At 39.2% G+C, this 21291-nt stretch overlaps 2 protein-coding genes across 8 annotated transcripts in view; one reads left to right on the top strand and one right to left on the bottom strand.

Moving 5' to 3' along the window:
- RELCH (RAB11 binding and LisH domain, coiled-coil and HEAT repeat containing) overlaps positions 1-12354 on the bottom strand; it is an 83349-nt gene extending 70995 nt beyond the window's left edge. For 4 of the 6 annotated variants that reach the window (XM_084786939.1, XM_084786941.1, XM_084786942.1 and 1 more), the window contains exons 1-2: positions 11610-12353; positions 3476-3565 (exon numbers count right to left, since the gene is read on the bottom strand). In XM_084786939.1, coding sequence (XP_084643065.1) covers positions 3476-3565; positions 11610-12135 — 616 coding nt within the window. In that variant the 5' untranslated portion in view covers positions 12136-12353. Of the gene's footprint in view, positions 1-3475; positions 3566-11609 lie in introns of all 6 variants that reach the window. The other 2 variants (XR_014780222.1, XM_084786940.1) reach the window with 1 other exon arrangement.
- Positions 12355-12483: 129 nt separating this feature from the next.
- PIGN (phosphatidylinositol glycan anchor biosynthesis class N) overlaps positions 12484-21291 on the top strand; it is a 115836-nt gene continuing 107028 nt past the window's right edge. For both annotated transcript variants that reach the window (XM_084786993.1, XM_084786992.1), the window contains exons 1-4: positions 12484-12704; positions 17818-18064; positions 18887-19008; positions 19683-19781. In XM_084786993.1, the coding sequence (XP_084643119.1) occupies positions 17844-18064; positions 18887-19008; positions 19683-19781 (442 nt within the window). In that variant the 5' untranslated portion in view covers positions 12484-12704; positions 17818-17843. The remainder of the gene's footprint in view (positions 12705-17817; positions 18065-18886; positions 19009-19682; positions 19782-21291) is intronic.

The raw sequence follows: 21291 nt of genomic DNA, 5'->3' as shown, positions 1-21291 counted from the left end.
AGATGAAATCCTGATAGACATAAAATTACACACTGTTTCAGAGGTACAGCTTACAGTAAAAGACATTGTGGGCCTTGGAAATAAACTTTGTTATGTGTTATGTGTTATGTGTTACTGGCAAATCTTTGAGGTATCATTTTACTAGTTTATAAAATAAAAATTTCATTACTTATTTCGCAGGACTGTTAACAAATAAAATATTTTCGACAAACACTGAACAGACTGTCTACCATTTAGAGTCTTGCCCTAAGCCTGAGGATAGGGCTCAGGGGAAAACACATGAGGAAGTCTTCAGTTCAATTCCTGGACATGGGGTGTCTGCCTCTATGGAAGAAACTCTATAGGGCTAAGAAGGTAACCAGATTTTTAGCTTAGTAGAAAGGTGATAAGAAAACAAATACAATGATCTGTCCTGTAAATATCAACAGCTGTCCAGGTGTGGTGATGCTTGTCTGCAATGCAGTACTTGGGAGGTAGAGGTGGGAAGATCAAGTGTTCAAAGCCAGCCTCAGCTATATAGACCAAGTTCAGACTGGGCTACACAAGACTTGCACCACCGCCACCACCACTACAAAAAGGAGAGAACAAAAACTCCCCAACCAGCAACAGCTACTTAAAGGTGACAGGACAATGGATTCTGGACCTGTGTTATCTATATTACTGAGGGTTCCATATGATCTAATGAGAGATGACAGGACAACTACCTTTCCTGAATCACTTTTCCCCCCGGTTCACTTTTTAAATTACTACAAATGATTAGTAAAGAATTAAAACTATTGGATAATGTGATTAATTCGTAAAGCTCACACATACAGATGTTGGGCTCTACACAGGGCTGAGACATATTCTTCCTCTAAGGAAGATGAAGACATTCATTAACGTATCAGCACAGTACAATAGTTTAAAAAAAAAAATGACTAGCTACCCAAAATTAGAGGTAGAATATATTAAAAATATAAGATCAAAATCATTGCATTAAAACATTAAAAATTTATGTATACAGGTGTTTTGCCTGAACAAATGTCTGTGTACCATGTGCATGGCTGGTGCCTATAGAGGCCAGAAGAGGGCACTGGAGCCGCTGGAACAGGAGTTATGGACCAGACTGATGTGTAGCACAAAGCAGATGATGGGAATTGAACCTGGGTCCTCTGAAAGCACAGTCAATGCTCTAAACTGCTGAGCCAACTCTTCGGTTCCACATTCTACTCTCTGTTGTACAAAAATGTGGAGGAGGTGTCCGGTGCTCAATCAGGACACATCTGGAGGATAGATTACTAACCTTCTCACTCCTGACACAAAGATGGAATGGCTCAGAGCTTGTTTCTTAACGATGCTTTCTGCTAATTAGAAATCAAAAACACCTAAATAACAAGAAACTCTTCAATCAGATCCAATATAATGGGACCTAATTTCAAATGGAAATTAAGCCAATTTATTGGCAAGTTATTTTTTAATATGTAACTTATAGATATAAAACCTGTTATGGTGACTCTTTAAAAAAAATGAATAGGGTCTTGAGGCTCTAGCCCTGTATCTGATCCCTAGTGCAGCAACGTAAGTAGTGAGGGCACACAACTGTAGTCTGAACACTTGGAAGGTGGAGGCAAGGAGGGTCAGAAACTCAAGGTCATTCCCAGGTACATAATGAGTTTCAGGCTAGTCTAGGATTCATGAGAACCAACCTATCTCAAATAACAACAACGATCCCCCTGAAGTACCACACAAAACATTTAATATGTAGTTATATAACAATGCTACTTTACAAATGATACAATAGGAGAAAGCAATCCTGAGTTTATTTAGTTAACCTTCCATTTGATTTGCTAAGTCAGGTATTACAAATGAGATTTATAAGGTTTTTTTTTCCCCTTTTTTATTGGTTAGGGTCTCACTGTACAATCCAGGCTAGCTTCAAATCTGGGGGCAATTCTCCTCCTTCAACTTTCCAAGTGCTGGAGTATAGCTGTTCACTACTATGCTTAATTTGATGGTTTGATGATTATTGATAAATTACGCTCACAACAAAAGTATTTATAAAATATAGGAGACTGCACTAAGTTCTTCCAGTGACCTTTTCATTAAGTTAATATTGCCATTATTTATACTCTTGAGTCATCTTAGTTTTGGTTGACTAGAAACAATCATCCCCCACCCCCTCTAACTTATATAACACCGTGATTTTTTTTTTTTTAAATATCAAGTTTCTAGTTTAAGTAAGGAACGGAAATCACATATTGGGATGGAATTTTTAATTACATCAAACCTAATCCTTCACACCAAGAGGTAGCATATAGTCCAATTAGTTGTAGGCTCTGTTGCTAGGTGATTTGGATTTGAATCCTAGCTCCACCACTCAAGTCTAGTACAATCTCTCCCAGGGGCTTAGTTTCTTGTGGGTAGGTGGTGATACCTCAACGAGACAGTACGCATCCAGTATTTAGAGTGGAGCAAGGATGTGCCTTACAAGATTTGTTTTTATTATAATGAGTACACTAGGTCAGCACTGTGTAGGCTTTAACAAACTTGTCCCAGTAAGTCCAAGAAAAATCCATTAAAGAAGTAAAATAGTCACTCAGCCTGTCTGTCTCTTATGACTATTGTTTCAGGAATGCCTACATCTCACTGAAGCTTAAATCCTGCTTTCAATGTCTTATTCTTGACCAAAGTCATATGAAAACATACTCTGTAACACTAAGTAGAATGACTTCAATCACAGGAAGCCATAACCCTGAAGAATGAGAATATTTGTACTCAAGGAGCCATAGTTTCTACGCTGGCAAAGTCCAGGGTAGATTCTGAGGAAATTCTCACTGGAATCAAATGATATTGACAGAATACAGCATAAGACAAATTGGTCCTTAGAAGTCCCTACAGATCCAGTGGTAATTGATGGTGTGTGGAAGTGGGTTGGGATGAGCAAGGAGGATGTTGGATTGAAAAACTAAGCAATTAGGAAAGATGGGCAGGGACCTGGAAGACCCCGTTGTACTAGGCATCACAGAGAAGTCAGGAATTTCTGGACACAACTGTGAGAGCTATGGAGCATCCACAGAACTCAAGGCAAAGTTCAACCTAATAATCAGAGCAGAAATATTTCAACTAGCTTTTAAAAATCCAAAGTTGTACTGATAGCCATATGTGAATGTTGGCCCCAGCTTGGAGTACCAAGGCAATGAGATTAAGGTACAGTTAGTTACCTTTGAACTATACAACTGATAACGTAAGTCTGTGTTACAGCCATTGTTAACTGCTTGCTATAAGGAAAATTCAGCAAATTGTAGGTTTATATATACTAAAACTCATAATTCCACTGACCAGAAAGATGGAGTATCTCCAACTTTAGTAAATCAACTTTGTATATTAATTATGTATATTAACATACTATATGGTAGGAGGAAGACAATTCCTCAGGTCATTTTATTATTTTTTTGAACATCAAAGACTCTAAATATATCTCTCCAGTCTTACTCACCTGCTACTCTCTCATCCGTTTCCCTGTTACCATCATCTGAATATCTTGCAAAGTCTAAAGAATCAAGAGTACTAATGCTCCCAGCTCGATCTATAAAAAAGAGAAAAGTAGCAGAATAAACACTTATTTACTTAGTCACAAAATAAGGAAGTGTAATTTAGGTACCCATAAATATTTTCATTTAATAAAACTATGACTCTAAGTTCTAGAAATATTATTAAACAGCAACAAAAAAGATAAAAATCCTTAATTATGGCCCCACTTATGAGCAATGAATATAGAGCACATTACAAATAGCACTGCCAGAACCAGCCATCCAACCAAGCACTCCAAGCAGACAGTAACCACCTCCCCCAGGATAGTTATTTAAACTGCCACTTGACTTTGTAGATTTAGTCTGGGCTAGATTACTGCTGACTGCAAACATAAAAAACTGGAAAAAAAAAGGCCAGATCAAGCCTTAACAAACTGTCATATACATTGTTTATTATATAGTCCAAAGTGACTTGATACACAAGATCAAAGTGTCATGCAGCCCTAAGAGAAAATAAGTAAATGAGATCAATTCTAAGGCAAGCTATATGAGACAATCAGGACACAAGAGATTTTAAACAGCTGTTAAAATTATGTCAAGGAAAGAACGTGGTTTGAATGAGGTGTCCTCTCTAAGTTTCAGGCACTTGAGAACTTGGCTTCTAGTTACTGGCATTTGGCAGTAGGAGCTCCCTTGCTGGAGCTAGTATGTCACTGGACACAGGCTCTGAGGTTTCAAAGGCCATTCACCATGTATGAGGACTTTCTCTCTGCTTCTTGTTTGCTATGCAAGATGTGAGCTCTCAGCTATTCATGCCACCATGTCTGCCTGCCTCCTGCCACACGCTCCTACGCCCACTGTTGATGGACACTTATTTGTTTGGAACCTTAAGCCAAAATAAACCTTCTTTTTACAAGTTATCTTGCTCTTGATGTTTTTAAGGCAACAATAGAAAAGCAACAAAACAAAAAAGGGTAGGAAATCTTAGCAGAAAAATAAAGAATATAGAAAATACCAGTGGAAATTCTAGAAAATATCAGTAGATCCGAAAAACAAATGCTTCATACCAAAAGTTCAATGCAGAGAATGTTAACAGAATAAACATGATAGAGGAATGAGTTAGACAAACAAACAACAACCCCCTGCATCAAGAAAACAGCCTAATTAATAATGGAGCACAGAACTAAACAGAGAGTTCTCAAGAGATAAAACACAAATGGCTAAAAAACTCTTAAGGAAATGCTCAACATTCTTGGCCAACAGAAAAATGCAAACAAAACAAAACAAAAAAAACCTACCTTGAGATTTCATGTTACCCCAGTCAGAATGACCAAGATCATTAAAACAAATGACAGCATATGCTGCTGGAAAGGATGGAGGGAAAGTGTGTGTGTGTGTGTGTGTGTGTGTGTGTGTGTGTGTGTGTGTGTGTGTCTAGGGTAATGAAGACTGCTGGGATCAAACTGGTTAAGAGCACTTCTTCCATCTGCTGAGACCTAGGTTTGACTTCCAGATGTTGGTTTACAACTGCCTGTAACTCCATTTCTGGGATCTGATGCTTCTGACCTCTCTGGGGCACCAGGTACACATGTGATGCCCAGATATACACGCAGGCAAAAAAAGCCATGTACATAAAGTAAGTTAATTAAAAATATTTTTCAGCTCATTAAAATATATTCCATCTCGTCATATTTATTTACAGAAAAAAGCAATGTTAATTATTACTGGACTAAACTGCAAAAAATTTTATAAGTAGATGTATTTTGAATTTGAAGACTAATAAAAGGCTATCCTGTAGGTCCAAGGTAAATATGGTTCTTTGGATCTAGACACTTTTGTTTTGGTTTTTTGAGGTAGGGTTTCTCTGGGTAGCCCTGGCTGGTCTCGAACTTACAGACAGATTGACCTGCCTCTGCCTCCGAAGTGCTGAGATTAGCCACCAATGCCCAGCTTAGCCAAAGATTTTAAAAAGAAATTTTTAAACGATTTCTGCCCGAGTTTTTTGTCACTAACATGACTTAGGACAGTGCAACACAGAAGCATGATCAAGGCCATTAATCAGTTCTTTTCTAGGACAAGCAAATGTTTTTCATATTCCAAGTGTTCTAACACACGAGGGAAATTTTGGGGAAATAAACCTCTTTTACTAAAAAAGAAGACAACCAGATGGACAAAGGGCATATACCTATTGTTGGGAGGCCGAAGCTGGGAAATCATTTGAACCTAGGATTTCAAAAACTGACTAGAGAATCCATCTAAAACCAAATGAAACAAAACACCCCAGAGTTACATGCTATCAAGTAATACTATAACTACAAAGGATTTCTTCATAGATGAGTACGTCTACTCTATTTCTTAATAATTCACTATATAGCTCAGCAACTAATGAAGCATCATTATTTGAAAACCAGAAAAACCTGTTCTTAACATTACCAAGACTGAAAACTAAATCTTTTATGCACAGACTGACTATGAGATATGCAGAATGATTCTATAAATCACAAGTAAAAATAGCTTTATTTATATGCACATTGAATGAACATGTACTGTGGTTATAAAATTAGTTCCCAATCACTGAAAAGGTTATCTCAGGAAACATACATAGTACTCTGAGTGCTAAATTCACCCAAAATCAAAACCCAAACCTATTGAACAGCTGCTGATTGAAAAAAACAGGTTAATTCAGTCAAATAATTACTGAATACCTACTGTGTAGCAGATCATCAATAAGAATGTGAATATCAAAAAACCCAAAAAACACCAAACCAAACCAAAACAAAAGATTGTGAATGTCAAAAACAACAACAACAACAACAAAACAAAATAAAAACAAAGACCCCAAACCCAAACCAACTCAACAACAATAAAAGCAAGTGGGCATACACAAAACCTATGCAATGCATCTAGTGTGGTGGTGCTTGCCTGTAATCCTAACATTATAGCTGAGGCAGGAGCATTGTGGCCTTGAGCTCAAGGGCAATAGTCTGAACTAATAGGGAGACTGTCTTAAAAGCAAGTGACAAAACCAAAAACAAGTTTCTATCTTGTCCATGAAAGGATATTTGTGCACACTCGAATCCATACTGTGTTTTTAAAATATTCATACAATGGTAATAATTGACTCTGTGGAGCAGAATGTTAATTTTTATTTATTTATTTATTTATTTCTGTTTTTTTGAGACAGGGTTTCTCTGTGTAATAGCCCTGGCTGTCCTGGAACTCTCTTTGTAGACCAGGCTGGCCTTGAACTCAGAGATCTACTGCCTCCACCTCCCGAGTGATGGGATTAAAGGCCTGCACCATCACGCCTGACTAAATGTTAATTTTTAAATTATATATTCCTTTTTATATTATTTGAGTATTTTGTCCTGGTATTTTCTTTTCATATTACATTTAATTTCTGGTGTACTTTATAATTTTAAAATCATAAAAATGTCAAAAACATAATTAAAAGGTATGTGTGGGATTTAAGAAACTGTCATTAAATTGCAGTCCTTTTGGTAAAATATTCATTTACTCATTGATGTCTTAAAACCTTGTCATGATATATAACAATATGAATTCAATATAATTCAATGAAAACATGTAATGTATAAATTCAACAGGTTAGTAATTTTACCTTAACAGTAATCAATTACCTTTAAGCTTGAGTACATGCATATTCAAAGATATTATGGACTTATGGAGAAACCGTACATATATACTTGAAAATTTGTCAACATCATAGATCCTTGCCCTTAAATAGCTATTCTATACTATTTATGACAAACACATGACAGTTTTTTTTCTAGAAAGGAAATCATGGTATATGCAAGAACATGGGTGAACTGTAGATTATTATGTTAAGTGAAGTAATCCTGATTCAGAAATACAAATACCATAATTTCTCATAGATGGACTTTAAATTTAAATTCATGTATGTACATATGGGCTATATGTGTGTAAAAAAGCAAACTGAAAGTAAAAAGGGGACCATGGTAGGGGGAAGAAATTATAAAGGGCAGTGGGGTGGGGGGTGGGGAGGGGAAATGACATAAAAGCAGAAGGAAGGACAATTTAGAGGGAGGGAAGGGGCCTGACCAACAGAAGGATGCCTAGGAGATCTGGAGGATAGCAGTGAGGAAGAGGGGATGAATAGAAATAAAGTATAGTGGAAATGCCATAATAAAACCCATTACTTTGTATGCTCATTAAAAAATTTATAAAACGGGACACTGAGCTGGCTCAAGTGGGTAAAGGCACTTCCTATCAAGCATGACAACCTGTTATGGTTAATTTAGAAGTATGGCATAATAATGTTTATTATCAGATCTATAATTATTATTACAGTGGTATTTCTAACCCACTAGCAATCAGTCAAGACACAGACACCTGTTATATTTTAAAACAGCCTTAGTTAATTTGGGGCAGGGCAGATATTAATCCCCTAAACTACTTCCCATATTGGGGCAGGTATCCCATATACTGCCCCAATCCCTTGCCATCAGCTTCTAATAATTTCAATTGCGCTACCTCCCATCCATAATCCTAAATACTTGCTAATTATCATCATCTGGGCCAAGTCTCCATCCACGCTGGCCATCTACGCTGGCTACCCACTTAACCCATGGCATGGCCTTGTTCTTCTTCTCTTGTCCTACAGTATACCCTCCTCCTTCCCTAGAGTCTCTGTCTCCCAAAGCCCGGGAACCTTGGCCATGCCCACCCTATTTGCCCTGCTCAGGTGTGATGGCCCTTTATTGGTCAAACTGGAAGTTCCTTAGGTGAGGTTATATATCAAGCAGTAATTAGCATCAAAGCATATCAGAGCAACCTCCAACAACAACCCTGAGTTCTACTGTGGAACTCCTGTAGAAGTGGAAAGAGAAAATTAAAATTTGCATGGTTGTCCTTTGGCCTCTGCTTGTGTGTGCACACACACACATATACATTAAGTAAAATACATTTTAAAAAGCAAAGTAAAAAGTTAATTTTATTAATTATCTTGCATTGAGGTTTTCATATCCTGTCTTTCTCTACCTGTTCTTTAAAGTTCCACATGTACCTTTTTATTTGTGACACATTCCCTTAATAACTATGATGCTTATATGCCTTGCTAATTCATTTTATTTTATACTATTTATTTGTTGTTTGTTTTTCTAGGCAGGGTTTCTCTGTGTAGTTCTGTCTGTCCTGAAACTCATTTTGTTGACCAGGCTGGCCTCAAACTCAGAGATCTGCCGGCCTCTGCACTAGAGTACTAAAGGCACTAAAGGGATGCTCCACGATCCTCAGCGTCATTTTCATGCTTTGTGATCTTCCCTATCTCTGAAAATATTTTATACATTGTGTATAGGATTATTTACTTCACATTTGTATCCAAGTGCAAAGAAATTTGTAAATCTGTGTTAACAACAACAAATTATAATAGTAAAGTAGGGGGAAAGTTAAGTAAGAGGAAAGACAGGACAAGATTAAGCTATAGATTAAGGTGCAAGCTGAAAGTATAAACTAAGTAAGGTAGCACACAAATACAGAGCTGAGAGGTCACAGAAATAATATAAAAAAAATCTGAAGACACTACTTTGAGCAATCTTATACCTCCACAGCAGGACTAACAGGTTTAAAAAACAAACTGACTTGTAATTTTTGAAACCGGTGAGACAATTCAGAAGGCTACACCCATGCTTACAACTTAGTTTTATTCTTCCTGAGGCTGAACCATGCTCTATCACCAGAAAAATCACATGCAACCATGCAGCTAAGCTTCTTGACTAACATGAATTATACAAGCTAATTTGGCCTTGTTAGATGATTTGATTCAGAAGAGCTGATAAACGTGCTTGCACTTGGGTGGTAGTTAATGCAGAAACTCACAAATGGTCAGAGAATGTCAGTAGAGCGCAAATGAGAAAAACCGTATCATACACCCACCCCCAAAGCCTCAATGGGCTGTTGTAGAAAAAGAGGGGTGGCAGGCAGAAAGACCCTAAGAGCCAGAGGTTAGGGAGAACTGGAGCAAAACAATGTCTTTTGGACATGACAGGACTCTTGTACCCATGAACTCACAGCAGCTGTGGTTGTCCTGAACAACACCTGCACAACATCCAGCCAATCACCATTCCAACACTAAGCAGGGAGGGACTCACACGCCCATACAACTACCTGGGGATCCAGAGCAACAGCTGATGGCTTCTGGGGTAGTCAGTCCTTTAAGAGCATGGGCTGTGCTAGGGCAACCACACTGCAGTGAATGGGATCACAGCCATGAGTATATGGGCAGCATAAAGGACTTGGTGGTTTATTTAAAAAGAGGGGAGGGGCACCTGAAATTGGATGGCTGCCCAGTTAGGGAGAGACACGGAAGAAGATGGATACAATCAGCATATTTTGTACAAAATTATGAAAGATTAAACAAAATGCTATTAAAACTTGTTTGATTCCCTGTGGAGGCTTAGCTGATGATTATGAATAGCTTACATGTGACTGCCCTGACTTTTATGCTGTCTAGTGTGGCTACCTTGGTGAAATGGGGAGATGCTCCTAGTAGACCATCCACCCCGCCTCAATATGGTGCTATACTTTCTCAATTCATCCTTTAGATTATCAAATTTGCATCACTTTGCTTGCCTCCTGTTGATTGGCCATTTTGAGTGAAGACACACTCTGAATTATTAGATACTTTACTTTATCATATACTGAAACAACCTAACTTTTGCTAATTATGTCCTGAAGCAGACATACACGAATATATCCTAGACCTACCACTTAAGAAGAGAATATGAAAAGTCCTCATCTCCTGATCAGAGGTCATCCTGTTGTATACACATAAACACATATCTAGAGAGATAGCACATTTTGTCTATCATATGTACGGCTAGGTTTAGGCAGGAGCGCCAAGCTAACAAGTGAAATGACTATATTAAAATCATTACTGTCATCAAAATCAAGTACGAAAGAGCTTAAAGCTATGATTTAGGTTAAACTAACTAAGCCTGGGATGTACATAAAGTACTATATATAAAATAAATAACATTTGGGTCCTCATGAGGTAGTTTGTCTGGTGACGATCATTAGATAATTTAGGTAGTTATAAAAGAAGGAAATGTGCTTAGGATTTACTGTAATAGAAAACGCACCCTACCCAGTTCTACTAGCAATTTAAGTCTTTGGTATCATTCAAAAGTACAGACACTTAGAAAAATCAATTAGGCTTATTTGTTAGTAAATTCCAGTTGACCTCACAGAACACATCAAAGCATTAGCATTAATGTGGGCAACATTTCATGGCTCTCAATAAAGACACCGAGAACTCTCATATTAAGTTTATATATAAATAACTAGGCCAGTGATTACTCTGTTGTTAAAAGTGATTGTACAAAGAAAGAAAAAAAGATCTCCAGCTTATTCAGAGACAAAAAGCCTTCACAATAGTGCTATGGTGAGAAAGAAAACTGCTGGCAGAAGGTTGGTGGTCTGTTCCACAGCTTTCCTGAAAATTGCATACTACTGAAATGGGGTAGTGAAACTGAATTATTTAAACAAAACACATTCTATGAAGCAGAGAAATCTCATCTCCTTCTTTTTGATAGTATACATTAATTATACAAAATAATGGAAAAACCAATTTTTGAGTTAAGAAGTCTCCCAAAGACAAAAGGTATTCATTGGATCCAACTTTAGTAGAGAGCACCAAAGTTTCCTGTTCTGCTTTTTCTCTTAAGTGAATCAAAGAAGTACTTAGAAACATTATTTCCTGGTAGTCTGACTTAAGAGACTCTGGGGAAAAGGGAAAATTGCCTAGAGCAAAATGTCCAAGTAACAAGGAAGCTTTCTAGATTGCCATAATAGTCAATAAACTAGGAATTGATATAAAAGTTCCCAACACCAACTGGGGAGTCAGAAATAATGCAACACCGGTCAAAGACTGGAAACAAATACAAACAGCTACAGCGGGATCTTTTTGCTTCCAGTATATGGTAGGACACCTCTCATGTCGCCCAACAATTTCTCACTTTTCAAAACGACCCTAGACTCAGTACCCGCCCACAAATACCCTTCAAGTGCACAGGAACTCTTGTAATCCCAAGTCTGCAGGTGTGACAGACAGCGCCTACTTACTGAGCTGTCCTCCGCCCGACGTCGTACTCGGTTCCCGTCCCCCAGCGCCTCCGATGCCGGACGCGCCAGGAATCCCAGGCGCCCCGATGCCTGGCGGGGTCCCACTCTGCCTCTCAAAGTTGCCAGGATTGGAGAAGTAATCGCGCAGCCGTGGTAGCTCGCGGCCGCTCTCCAACAGCTCTGTGTGCAGCTCCAGGGCGGTCAGCAAGTATTGGTCGCGCAACAGCTGGGCGGCGATGGCATCGATTGACAATCGGGCAGGGGTCTCCCCGCTGCCCCCGAGGGCGGCCGGAGCGGCGGTCACCTCCACAGGCAGCCCTGGCCTTGCGCTGCTCCCCAGGGCCATGGGGTCCTGTGGTGACAGCGAGCCTGCAGAGCCAGGATCTAGGCCGACCCCAGCACCCAACCGCAGTCCTGCCCGCTGCTCCTCGGTCGCCACTACCTCGTCGTCGTCCTCGTCGGAATCGCTGAGGAACGGATTTACGCCGCCACCACTGCTACCACCTCCCGGCGCCATCGCCGCCATCTTATTCTGTCAGGGGTGTGGGTGCTTCCCTGCCTGGCCCGACAGGCCTCAACCTGAATCCCCGTTAGGGCCCGGGAGCCACTGAGCACCTAGGCAGCCCAGGCCCACCGGCTCCCTCCTTCTCACCTACGGACCAGGCCGGACTGGGAGGCAGGCGGCCGGGACGTAGCACCACGGGCCCGCCTCGGCTGCCGCTGCACCAGCAGCCGGCTCTGCAGGCGTCTTCCTGGTCTCTAGTCTCGCGAGAACTGGCTTGTGTCCCGTCCTCGCCCCTCCCCGTTCCTCCCTTAGCCCCGCCCACTTCAGGCCGGGAGTCGGAAGATTGAAGGAACCGCTCTGGACTCAAACCTTAAGCACCGCCCGCAACCACTCGAGGATTGGCTGGAGTTACTGGGCCAAGGCCAGTGTGTTATCGCGAGAGTAGCGGAGACCTGGGCTTGTTGGGGGCGTCCCCTCGAGACTCAATGGTGGAGGTAGCCGATTGAGGGGAACGCTCTGGAGACCTTTCATGGCCCTGAGTCCTTCCTCCGTTTCGTGGAAGCTCCGTTCCTGACCCGGATAAGCTCCAGGTAAAGTCCAACACCCATGCATGTGAGGTGTGGCGGCGCCAGCCCGGTGGCCCTAAGCCCCTCGGGTCCCTTCACGCTTCAGTTTTTGCCGCTGTTTGCGCTCAGATACTTTCCCAGCCACGCGCTTTCTCACTAGGAAGTCTAGCGACCGAATGGTCTCCTTGCGGTTAAGGGACGGCGACTTCCCGCCCTCTCCGTCCGGAGTTGGAACTAGAGAGCTGCAGGGTGCAGGTAGAGCATGGGCGGAAGTTGGAACACTGGAGTTTCGAGTGGACTTAGCACTCACTCCTCTGTGAACAGCCTGGACTTGGACGACAAATTATGCTTTGTAAACCCTTGGAGATTAACATACAGTTTGCATCAAAGAAACTTTTCAAACTATTAGGCGCTGTCTCACCAGCGCAAGTGAGTAAACTAGACTGGGCAGCTTCGATAACCTGGTCAAGTCCACTACACTAGGACACATTCAGTAAAGCTAGCATCACCTCTCCCCCAAAACAGGGTGTGTGTGTGTCTGTCTGTGTCTGTCTGTCTGTCTGTCTGTCTGTCTGTCTCTCCGTCTCTCCTCTCTCTCTCTCTCCCTCCTCTCTTGTCTGTGTAGCCCTGGCTGTCCTGAACTCACTCTGTAGACCAGGCTGGCTTTGAACTCACAGAGATCCACCTGCCTCTGCCTCCCAAGAGGATTAAAAGCGTGCACCACCACTGCCCGGCTTGCATCACCTACCTACCTATCTTTTGGCCAAAATATTCTTTCTCACAATCCCATGAAACTTCTCTGAGTTCATTTAGGCTAAATCAAGGTTTTCATTGTGCGTCAATCAAATTTTAGCGATTTTAAATATTGCACGCTGTAAAGTTGCCTCTGTGAAATGTTAGCACATACCTGTACGCGTAAGTTTGGAAGATCACATATGTTTTATGTTATTCCTTGTCTATAACCTGAGGAGAAAGAGACCGCTTCCCTGTCATTACTATTAGGCTGCTAGTCACGATAGCTTCTCTATGGTTACCCACAGATTGCAACCTTTCCCTGGTTTTAGATTCTTAAGATTCCTAGTAAATCAACTCCTAACAGACAATAAAATAAGTAACGCAGTAGTGTTAAGTATCTGCTCATTGAAGCACTGCAGTGTCTCCTTTAGCTTTGTGGGAGAATAAAAAGAGAGCATTGTTCTATGTATGACCTTATGTCTGGTTATTGGTTTACATGTAAAGTATGCCTGCAGTTAAGTGTAGGCTTTAATTTCAGTTTAATTGTTCTCAATAAGCTAAAATTTCATTTGAATGAGGTTTTGGGAGGTATATTTTGTTAGTGTTATTTGGGTTTTCTTAGATGCTTTTAAAATAGTGTTACATGTGATATGAAGGTAGAAAGGAAAATACTGGAATTGAGGGTGGATGGTTTAAACTGTCATAGGAGACAGGAGATGAGGAGAAAGCTAACCCAAATAGTAAAACACTATAAGAACTTTCCTACATTGTAAGGTAATTTAAATATAGTGTCAGCCAGCCAAGGACAATATGTGCAGTAAACTTCGAACCCCTACCTGGATCTAGGCAATCAACAGGACATTCTCCACCATTAAGTGGAGAGTGGGGATTGACTTTCACATGCACTCTGGTGCCCCTTGATAGGGAGGCCTGGTGGCACTCAGAGGGAGGATAGCAGTCTACCAGAAGAGACTTGATACCCTATGAGCATATACAGGGGGAGGAGGTCCCCCTCAGTCACAGTCATAGGGGAGGGGAGTAGGGGGAAAGCGCTAGGGAGGGAGGAATGGGAGGATACAGGGATGGCCTAACAGTTGACATGTAATATGAATAAATTAATAAAATATTTAAAAAATATAGTGTCATTAGTAAGCTTTTTATTTTATTTATTTTTATTTTATTTTATTTTATTTTTTAAATAAGACTTTAGCTTCCAGTTCTTTGGGCTAAATACTGTTCTGTGCCCTTTAGTAATAAATCTGAAAAAAAAGATCTTCAATATCATGGAAATAGTATAAGATGATCAATATTGTATTGTGTTTTGCATTTCTTAGAAAAGGGATTATCAGTCCTTACTTTGAGTTGCCAAAGACATTAAAAATGGAACCACATTTTGGAATGGAGGATTAGTGAATGGCATGGGAAAGACATCAGCAAAAATGTGTTGTTTATGTACAGTTTTCCCTTCCTTGTAATGGGGTTCCTGAGGAAAGCTGCACTTAAGATGATAGAACAATGTATGCATACACATTATTTATCGTGAGGCACTGGTGTTTGAGCCTGATTCTCCAAGCCTCACTTGCAGCATCTGCCCAGAGAGATATGAATGTTTTTGTCACAGTACCTGGTTGGCAGCAAATGTTAATATGGTCAATTATTAATTAATGACATATTGGATACTGAATATATTTGGCAGGTTTTTAAAAACAAGTATCAATGGCCAGCAGAGGCTGGAAGAGCAATGTCTGTAGGTCAAAGAGAGGTAGGAGCTTTAGTTAGGGTCTCAATTCTAAAGCACGAAGTCGAATGTAGACGTGTAATGGCTGACCTGTAAGCATCTGTGGTTACTACTACTAGTTTCTATCCTGCTTAACTGCAGGCTTTCAACAAATCAGCTGACTAGTGTTCCCATAGAGTGCTTTGCCTCTGAGTATCATGCATGAATACTTTCAGTGCACACACTGGGGTATTAAACATTTCTGACCTCTACTTATAATTTATTAATAGTTGTTGGACATTTTCTTTCTTTGGATGACTGATGCAGATCAAAGCCTTTTAGGCTAACATCTGAATAAGGATAGTCATTGAAGTTTGTTTCTTAGGAATAAAAGTATAAATGATAGCTTATTTTCCTAAACATTTCAATCATTTATATGTTAAAGTTATTTGAGGATTTAATAACCCTAAATAGCCACAGTTTACATTATAAATGCCAAGTTTGGTTAATTTAGTGTTTGATAGTGTCTAATAGTTCATTAGTTTTTAGTTTATGATGATATATATCTCATAGATATATATCTAAACTATATTTTCATCAGCAAATGAATATGTGTGTTTTAATTTTTAATAGCTATACACTTATTTTTGAGATCCCAAACAATTCAACTATGCCAGTGAAGTTTTCTTATTCAATAAACTTGAATGAGAAGTGATTACATTTCAAGAAAAATGTTATGTGGCAATATTGCTTGAGACAAATGTGATTGGGTATGTGAATATTCATACTTTCAAGTCACTGTAACTTCATGTATGATAAATTGCTTAAACATAAAACATGGGCTTTTTTGGGTTTGTTTTGGAAATATCTTTGAAGCTTAACAGATTTTATCCAGGAAACACAAAGAGAGAGGCAAGGCGACATCTAGTGTCCATAGTACATATTGTCACTGAATGTATAAATGATTTATCCAGCAAACCTTCAAGTCTTAGCATAGAAGTGTGACAGATGCTAAATGATGACCGTTCCTACTGTTTGAATTATAGTGAGGTAACAAGAGCAGACATTAAATCAGCACAGTTGAACATGGAACCCACAGATCCACCACTGAGCTAAGTCCAAAGCCCCACATACACATTTGATTTAATCACACAGATGTTATTAATAGTCAAAAACTGAAGAAAAAACTAGTTCAGTGTTTTCCAGTTTGGGATTTGTTAGCAAAGATGCATTTGAGGATGAAATGTGGTAGTGGTATGTGATATCTGGGAGTTTATTTTTAAGAGTTGCCTTCTGATCTCGTTTGTGCATGTGTATATGCACGTGTGTACACACTACACAAACACACCCTTGCACACAGGAATCTTTCATACTCTGTTCACTCTATGTTCTCTTGGAATATAAAAAATGTATCTTACAATTTAACCCTTTGTCTCATCTTATTTTTTTAAATTTGCTTGTCTTTGATAAGCACATTTTTAGTGTCTCTTTCCTTTTTATAGGGCATTCTCCGTCCTTGTTATATTTGATTCTTCAGACCAGGAAGAATAAGATGTGTCTGTAATTTTCATCTTTCGTATTTTCAGATCAAGATAAACATTTTAATTTGCTTAGTTTTCTTTCTTTAGTACTTATCAGACCTCTGATAGCTCTTCTTGGTGTTATTTTTTTTTTAAGGGACATACAATTTGTATTCAGCGAAGAAATAAAACCCATTATATTGATTCAGGGGGAAAAAGTTTATTTAAATACAGATTTTCTGAAGCACAAATGAAATTTAATTTCTTGGCCGGGCGTGGTGGCGCACGCCTTTAATCCCAGCACTCGGGAGGCAGAGGCAGGCGGATTGCTGTGAGTTCGAGGCCAACCTGGTCTACAAAGTGAGTCCAGGACAGTCAAGGCTACACAGAGAAACCCTGTCTCGAAAAACCAAAAAAAAAAAAAAAAAAAAAAAAAAAAAAAAAAAAAAAAAAAAGAAATTTAATTTCTTATGTGTTACTCAGCAAAATGGACAGAATGCATGTTTTCTGCTCAGTTTGTTGCTACTTAAGAGAGTCAGGCAAAGCTGGCCATGGCGGTGCACACCTTTAATCCCAGCACTCTGGAGGCAGAGGCATGCAGATCTCTGTAAGTTCAAGGCCCCCTGGTCTACAAAGCAAGTCTAGGACAGACTACACAGAGAAACACTGTCTGGAAAAGAGACAAACCCCTAAGCTGGTTACAAAAGTAAAAAAGAAAAAAAAAAATTAACTCACAGAAATTTACCATTGTAAGTAATTTAATAAATAGAAATTCTAAGAGTAGAAACAGTGTTGTGTGGGCAACCAAAAATGGTGTGGATTATATTTTCTGGGTTATTTAGGATTTCCTGTGACTGAGCCTAATGTTTAATAACTTTTTTCTGTGTTCCTTTGATAATTTTTAATTGTTTAGTAGGTGACTAAATTTGTTATAGTTTATCTGTCCTAATTGAACTCTTTCTTTTTGCTTGGTTTATACTTTAACATATATTTTATTTCAGTATTATCAAGTTGTTAAACAATTTTTATTGTTCCATTTGTAAATGAAAGGCCGGTTGTAAGTTGTGTAGTGTCCTGATACCTGGCCAGTGTGTATGACAACCATCAGGTACGTGAAGGAAAGGTCCTCATCAGGCGTGCCCAGCTTGACTTGTTCCTCCTTCAGCTTCTCTGCAGGTAGCCATTCTGGACATGCTGCTGTTCTTTGCTTTGGGATTGCTTGTACATTTCGTGTTCTTCGCCTCCATCTTCGACATTTATTTTACGTCTCCTTTGGTTCATGGAATGACTCCTCAGTTTACACCTTTGCCTCCTCCAGCAAAAAGATTAGTGTTATTTGTTGCTGACGGCCTGAGAGCGGATGCTCTTTATGAAGTAGATGAGGACGGGAACTCTAGAGCGCCTTTTATTAGGTAAGGATGCCGACAGGGTCAGGGCATGTCTTAGAGTTGTTAGCTTGGGTTAAAAAAAAAGCATTATGCTATGAACTGGTGAACAGTTGACAATCTTTAAAGCTTTTTAAAAAGGGGTTTTGTTTGTTTTTTGTTTTTGTTTTTTTGAGACAGGGTCTCCGTATATAACCCTGGCTAGCCTGGGACTTGCTATTTAGACCAGACTAGCCTCAAACTCAGAGATCTGCCTATTATGCCTCCCAAGTCCTTAGATTAAGGCCATGTACTTCCATGCCTGGATTTTTTTTTTAACTGCTTTAAAAATATTAGAGGTTTTTTTCTCACACACACACAGCTGTGGATGTGCATACTGTAGAGTTCCCCACACCCCTGAACAATTTGAAAATATGGAAATGTGAGATTTCTACACCAAACACTATATTACACATGTTAAGAAAGGACTTTCTTTTTATATAGCCATATCCCATCCTCAAATCAAATACATTTTCACACCAAATAAAATTTAACAATATATTTTGTATTTCAAGTTTTTTTCTATTTAGCCAAACGTCTCTGCTTTGTGGCTTGACACACTAGGGTGTAGTTTGTCTCCTGATTCTCTGTAGTTAGGGCAGTGATTTCTTTGTTCCTATTACACAGGCTCCTTCATTATACTGTACTGAATTGGTGGGCAGTATATGATTGGGCTCAACTGGGTTTTGAGATTCCTTTCATCTTACAATTTAACTTTTTGGATTGATTCCTTCTATAAAAATCTTTCTTAAAGCCTTATGAGAGTTTTAATACTAGCATGCATTAACCGTCATCCCAATTGTCTCTTAGGAATATTATAATGCATGAAGGCAGCTGGGGAATATCTCACACACGTGTGCCCACAGAATCTCGGCCGGGCCATGTAGCCCTGATCGCTGGATTTTATGAGGATGTCAGTGCAGTTGCCAAAGGTTGTGTTCTCAAACGCTTTTATCAGATAAAATGCTTGTTATATAAACACTCTTTCCCTACCATTGAACCATGACATCCATTGAAAAATCAGTGTGTTTTTCAAAGTGTGTGTGTGCGTGCGCATGCACGCTTGCTTGCTTGTCTGTTTGTGCTCAACATGTGTGCAGTTGCCCATGGAGGCCAGAAGAAGGTATTCAACCCTGCAACTAGACTTACAGGCAGTTGTGAGCCACCCAGGGCTGCTCTGGAAATCAAACCCGGGACGTCTGGGTTTGCAAGAGCAGCAAGAGCTTTTAACTTCTGAGCCATGTCTCCAGTCCCAAGACTGTGCTTTGAGATCCTTCTGACGAGTCTATGAGCATGCCTTAGTTACATGAACACATCCTGGTGTTGATTCTGGAATTAAACTTTAGTCTGTCATCATCCTGTGCTACTGAAAAAGTATGTATGTATAAATATGGCTTTGTTAGAGATTACAATCAAGAGTTTAAAAGTGATTATTTAAGAGGTGAATTATCTACTACTTATTTTAAAACAGGCATATAGTATGCCTAAGGAAGTCTATGAGTTTTATGTGTTGTCTTCAATTACTATTTGAAGAATGCTTCTTCAGGCCATATTTTGCTGTGTACTTATTATGTTATTACTTGCTTCTTTTCTCCATCACCCAAAGGATGGAAAGAAAATCCTGTTGAATTTGATTCTCTTTTTAATGAAAGCAAGTACACATGGAGTTGGGGGAGTCCTGATATATTGCCAATGTTTGCAAAAGGTAAGAGATATTGATTATATTTCCTTAGATACCAAATAAGTCAAATGTAAGTTCTTTTATTCTTGTAGTATTGAGGATTAGATTCAGGGCTTCTCACATATTAGGCTAGTCTGTTTATTCAACCACATTCTACCCCTAGTGTTATTGTTTTGTTTTGTTTTTATTCTTCCTTTCTTTCTTTTTTTGTTTTTTTGAGATATTATGTAAAAAAGATTATTTAGCTAGGCACAGTGGTGCGCACCTTTAATCCCAGCACTCTGGAATCAGAGACAGGTAGAGGTCTCTGAGTTTGAGACCAGCCTGCCCTCTGTAGTGAGTTTTAGGTCAGCCACAGCCATGTATTTTATGTGGTCATGGTACACAAGGTACTCATCTAGAAGACACAGGCAGCTATAGGAGTCGGTTCTTTCCTTCTACCGTATGGATCCCAGGGATATAACTCAGATTGCCACTCTTGGCAGCAAGGGCCTCTACCTGCTTAGCCATCTTGGCATAAATACATAGATATATACATAAGTGTGTGTATGGTGTTGTGTTGTATTTATTACTTCTAGAGGTTTTTATCACCTCTGAAAACAGAAATGTGTGTCCTACAATGGACTTGATTTTCAGTTTAAAAGACAAGATTTCTCCTTTGTTTTATTTTAAATATTGCTTATAGCACTTGTTATTATTTTTGAATTCAGTGAAATGATCTGTAGTTCGATATAACAACTTTACAAACTTGAGCTCTAGCTTTCCTTTACATAAAATGTGTTGTAAAAGTTACAGTAGTAAATACTTTATAAGTTTCTTTTTAGAATTAAATAATTCAAATAAATCATTATCAGAGTGCTTGTTCTCTTTATAGGGACAGTGTTGGTGTCTGGTTCTTCATATTTAAATAATTTGTTAAAGAAGCCAGTAGATAGCCACATAAAATTTTAAATATTCAAACATTTATAATGACTAATCTATTTACTGTGCCATAATTTTGTCATTTGTCATTATCATACTTTGCAGCATTTAATATATTGAAATACCACATACAGATCACTGCATTGGCGTTTTGATTTGTTGAATTTGTTTATATGCACAAATCCACAAGTATTAGGGCATCTCTTGATTAGAAAATTCATTTATTTAAAAAAAGGTCAGTCAGGTGAGGCTCTTGTTGCTGAACTAGGAGCAAAATGACTGATCACTTCCTTTAATGGACAGATTTTATAACATTATACTTAGCATTGTGTCTTAGTTAGGATTTCTATTTAAACCAAACACCACGACCAAAAAGCCTGTTGGGTAGGAAAGGGTTTATTTGGCTTATACTTTCAGATCATTATCCATTATTGGAGGAAGTCAGGGCAGGAACTCAAGCAAAGCTGGAACCAGGAGGTAGGAGCTGATGCAGAAGCCATGAAGGGGTGCTGCCCACTGGCTTGCTCAGCCTACTTTCTTACAGAACCAGGATCACCAGCCCAGGATGTTACCACCATATTGGATGGGCCCTCCCACATTGATCAATAATTGA

The sequence above is a fragment of the Acomys minous genome (genome assembly GCF_964271855.1).
Source record: "Acomys minous genome assembly, chromosome: 1".
In the NCBI taxonomy this organism is placed as follows: Eukaryota; Metazoa; Chordata; class Mammalia; order Rodentia; family Muridae; genus Acomys; species Acomys minous.
This window is presented reverse-complemented; position numbering and strand designations above follow the sequence as displayed.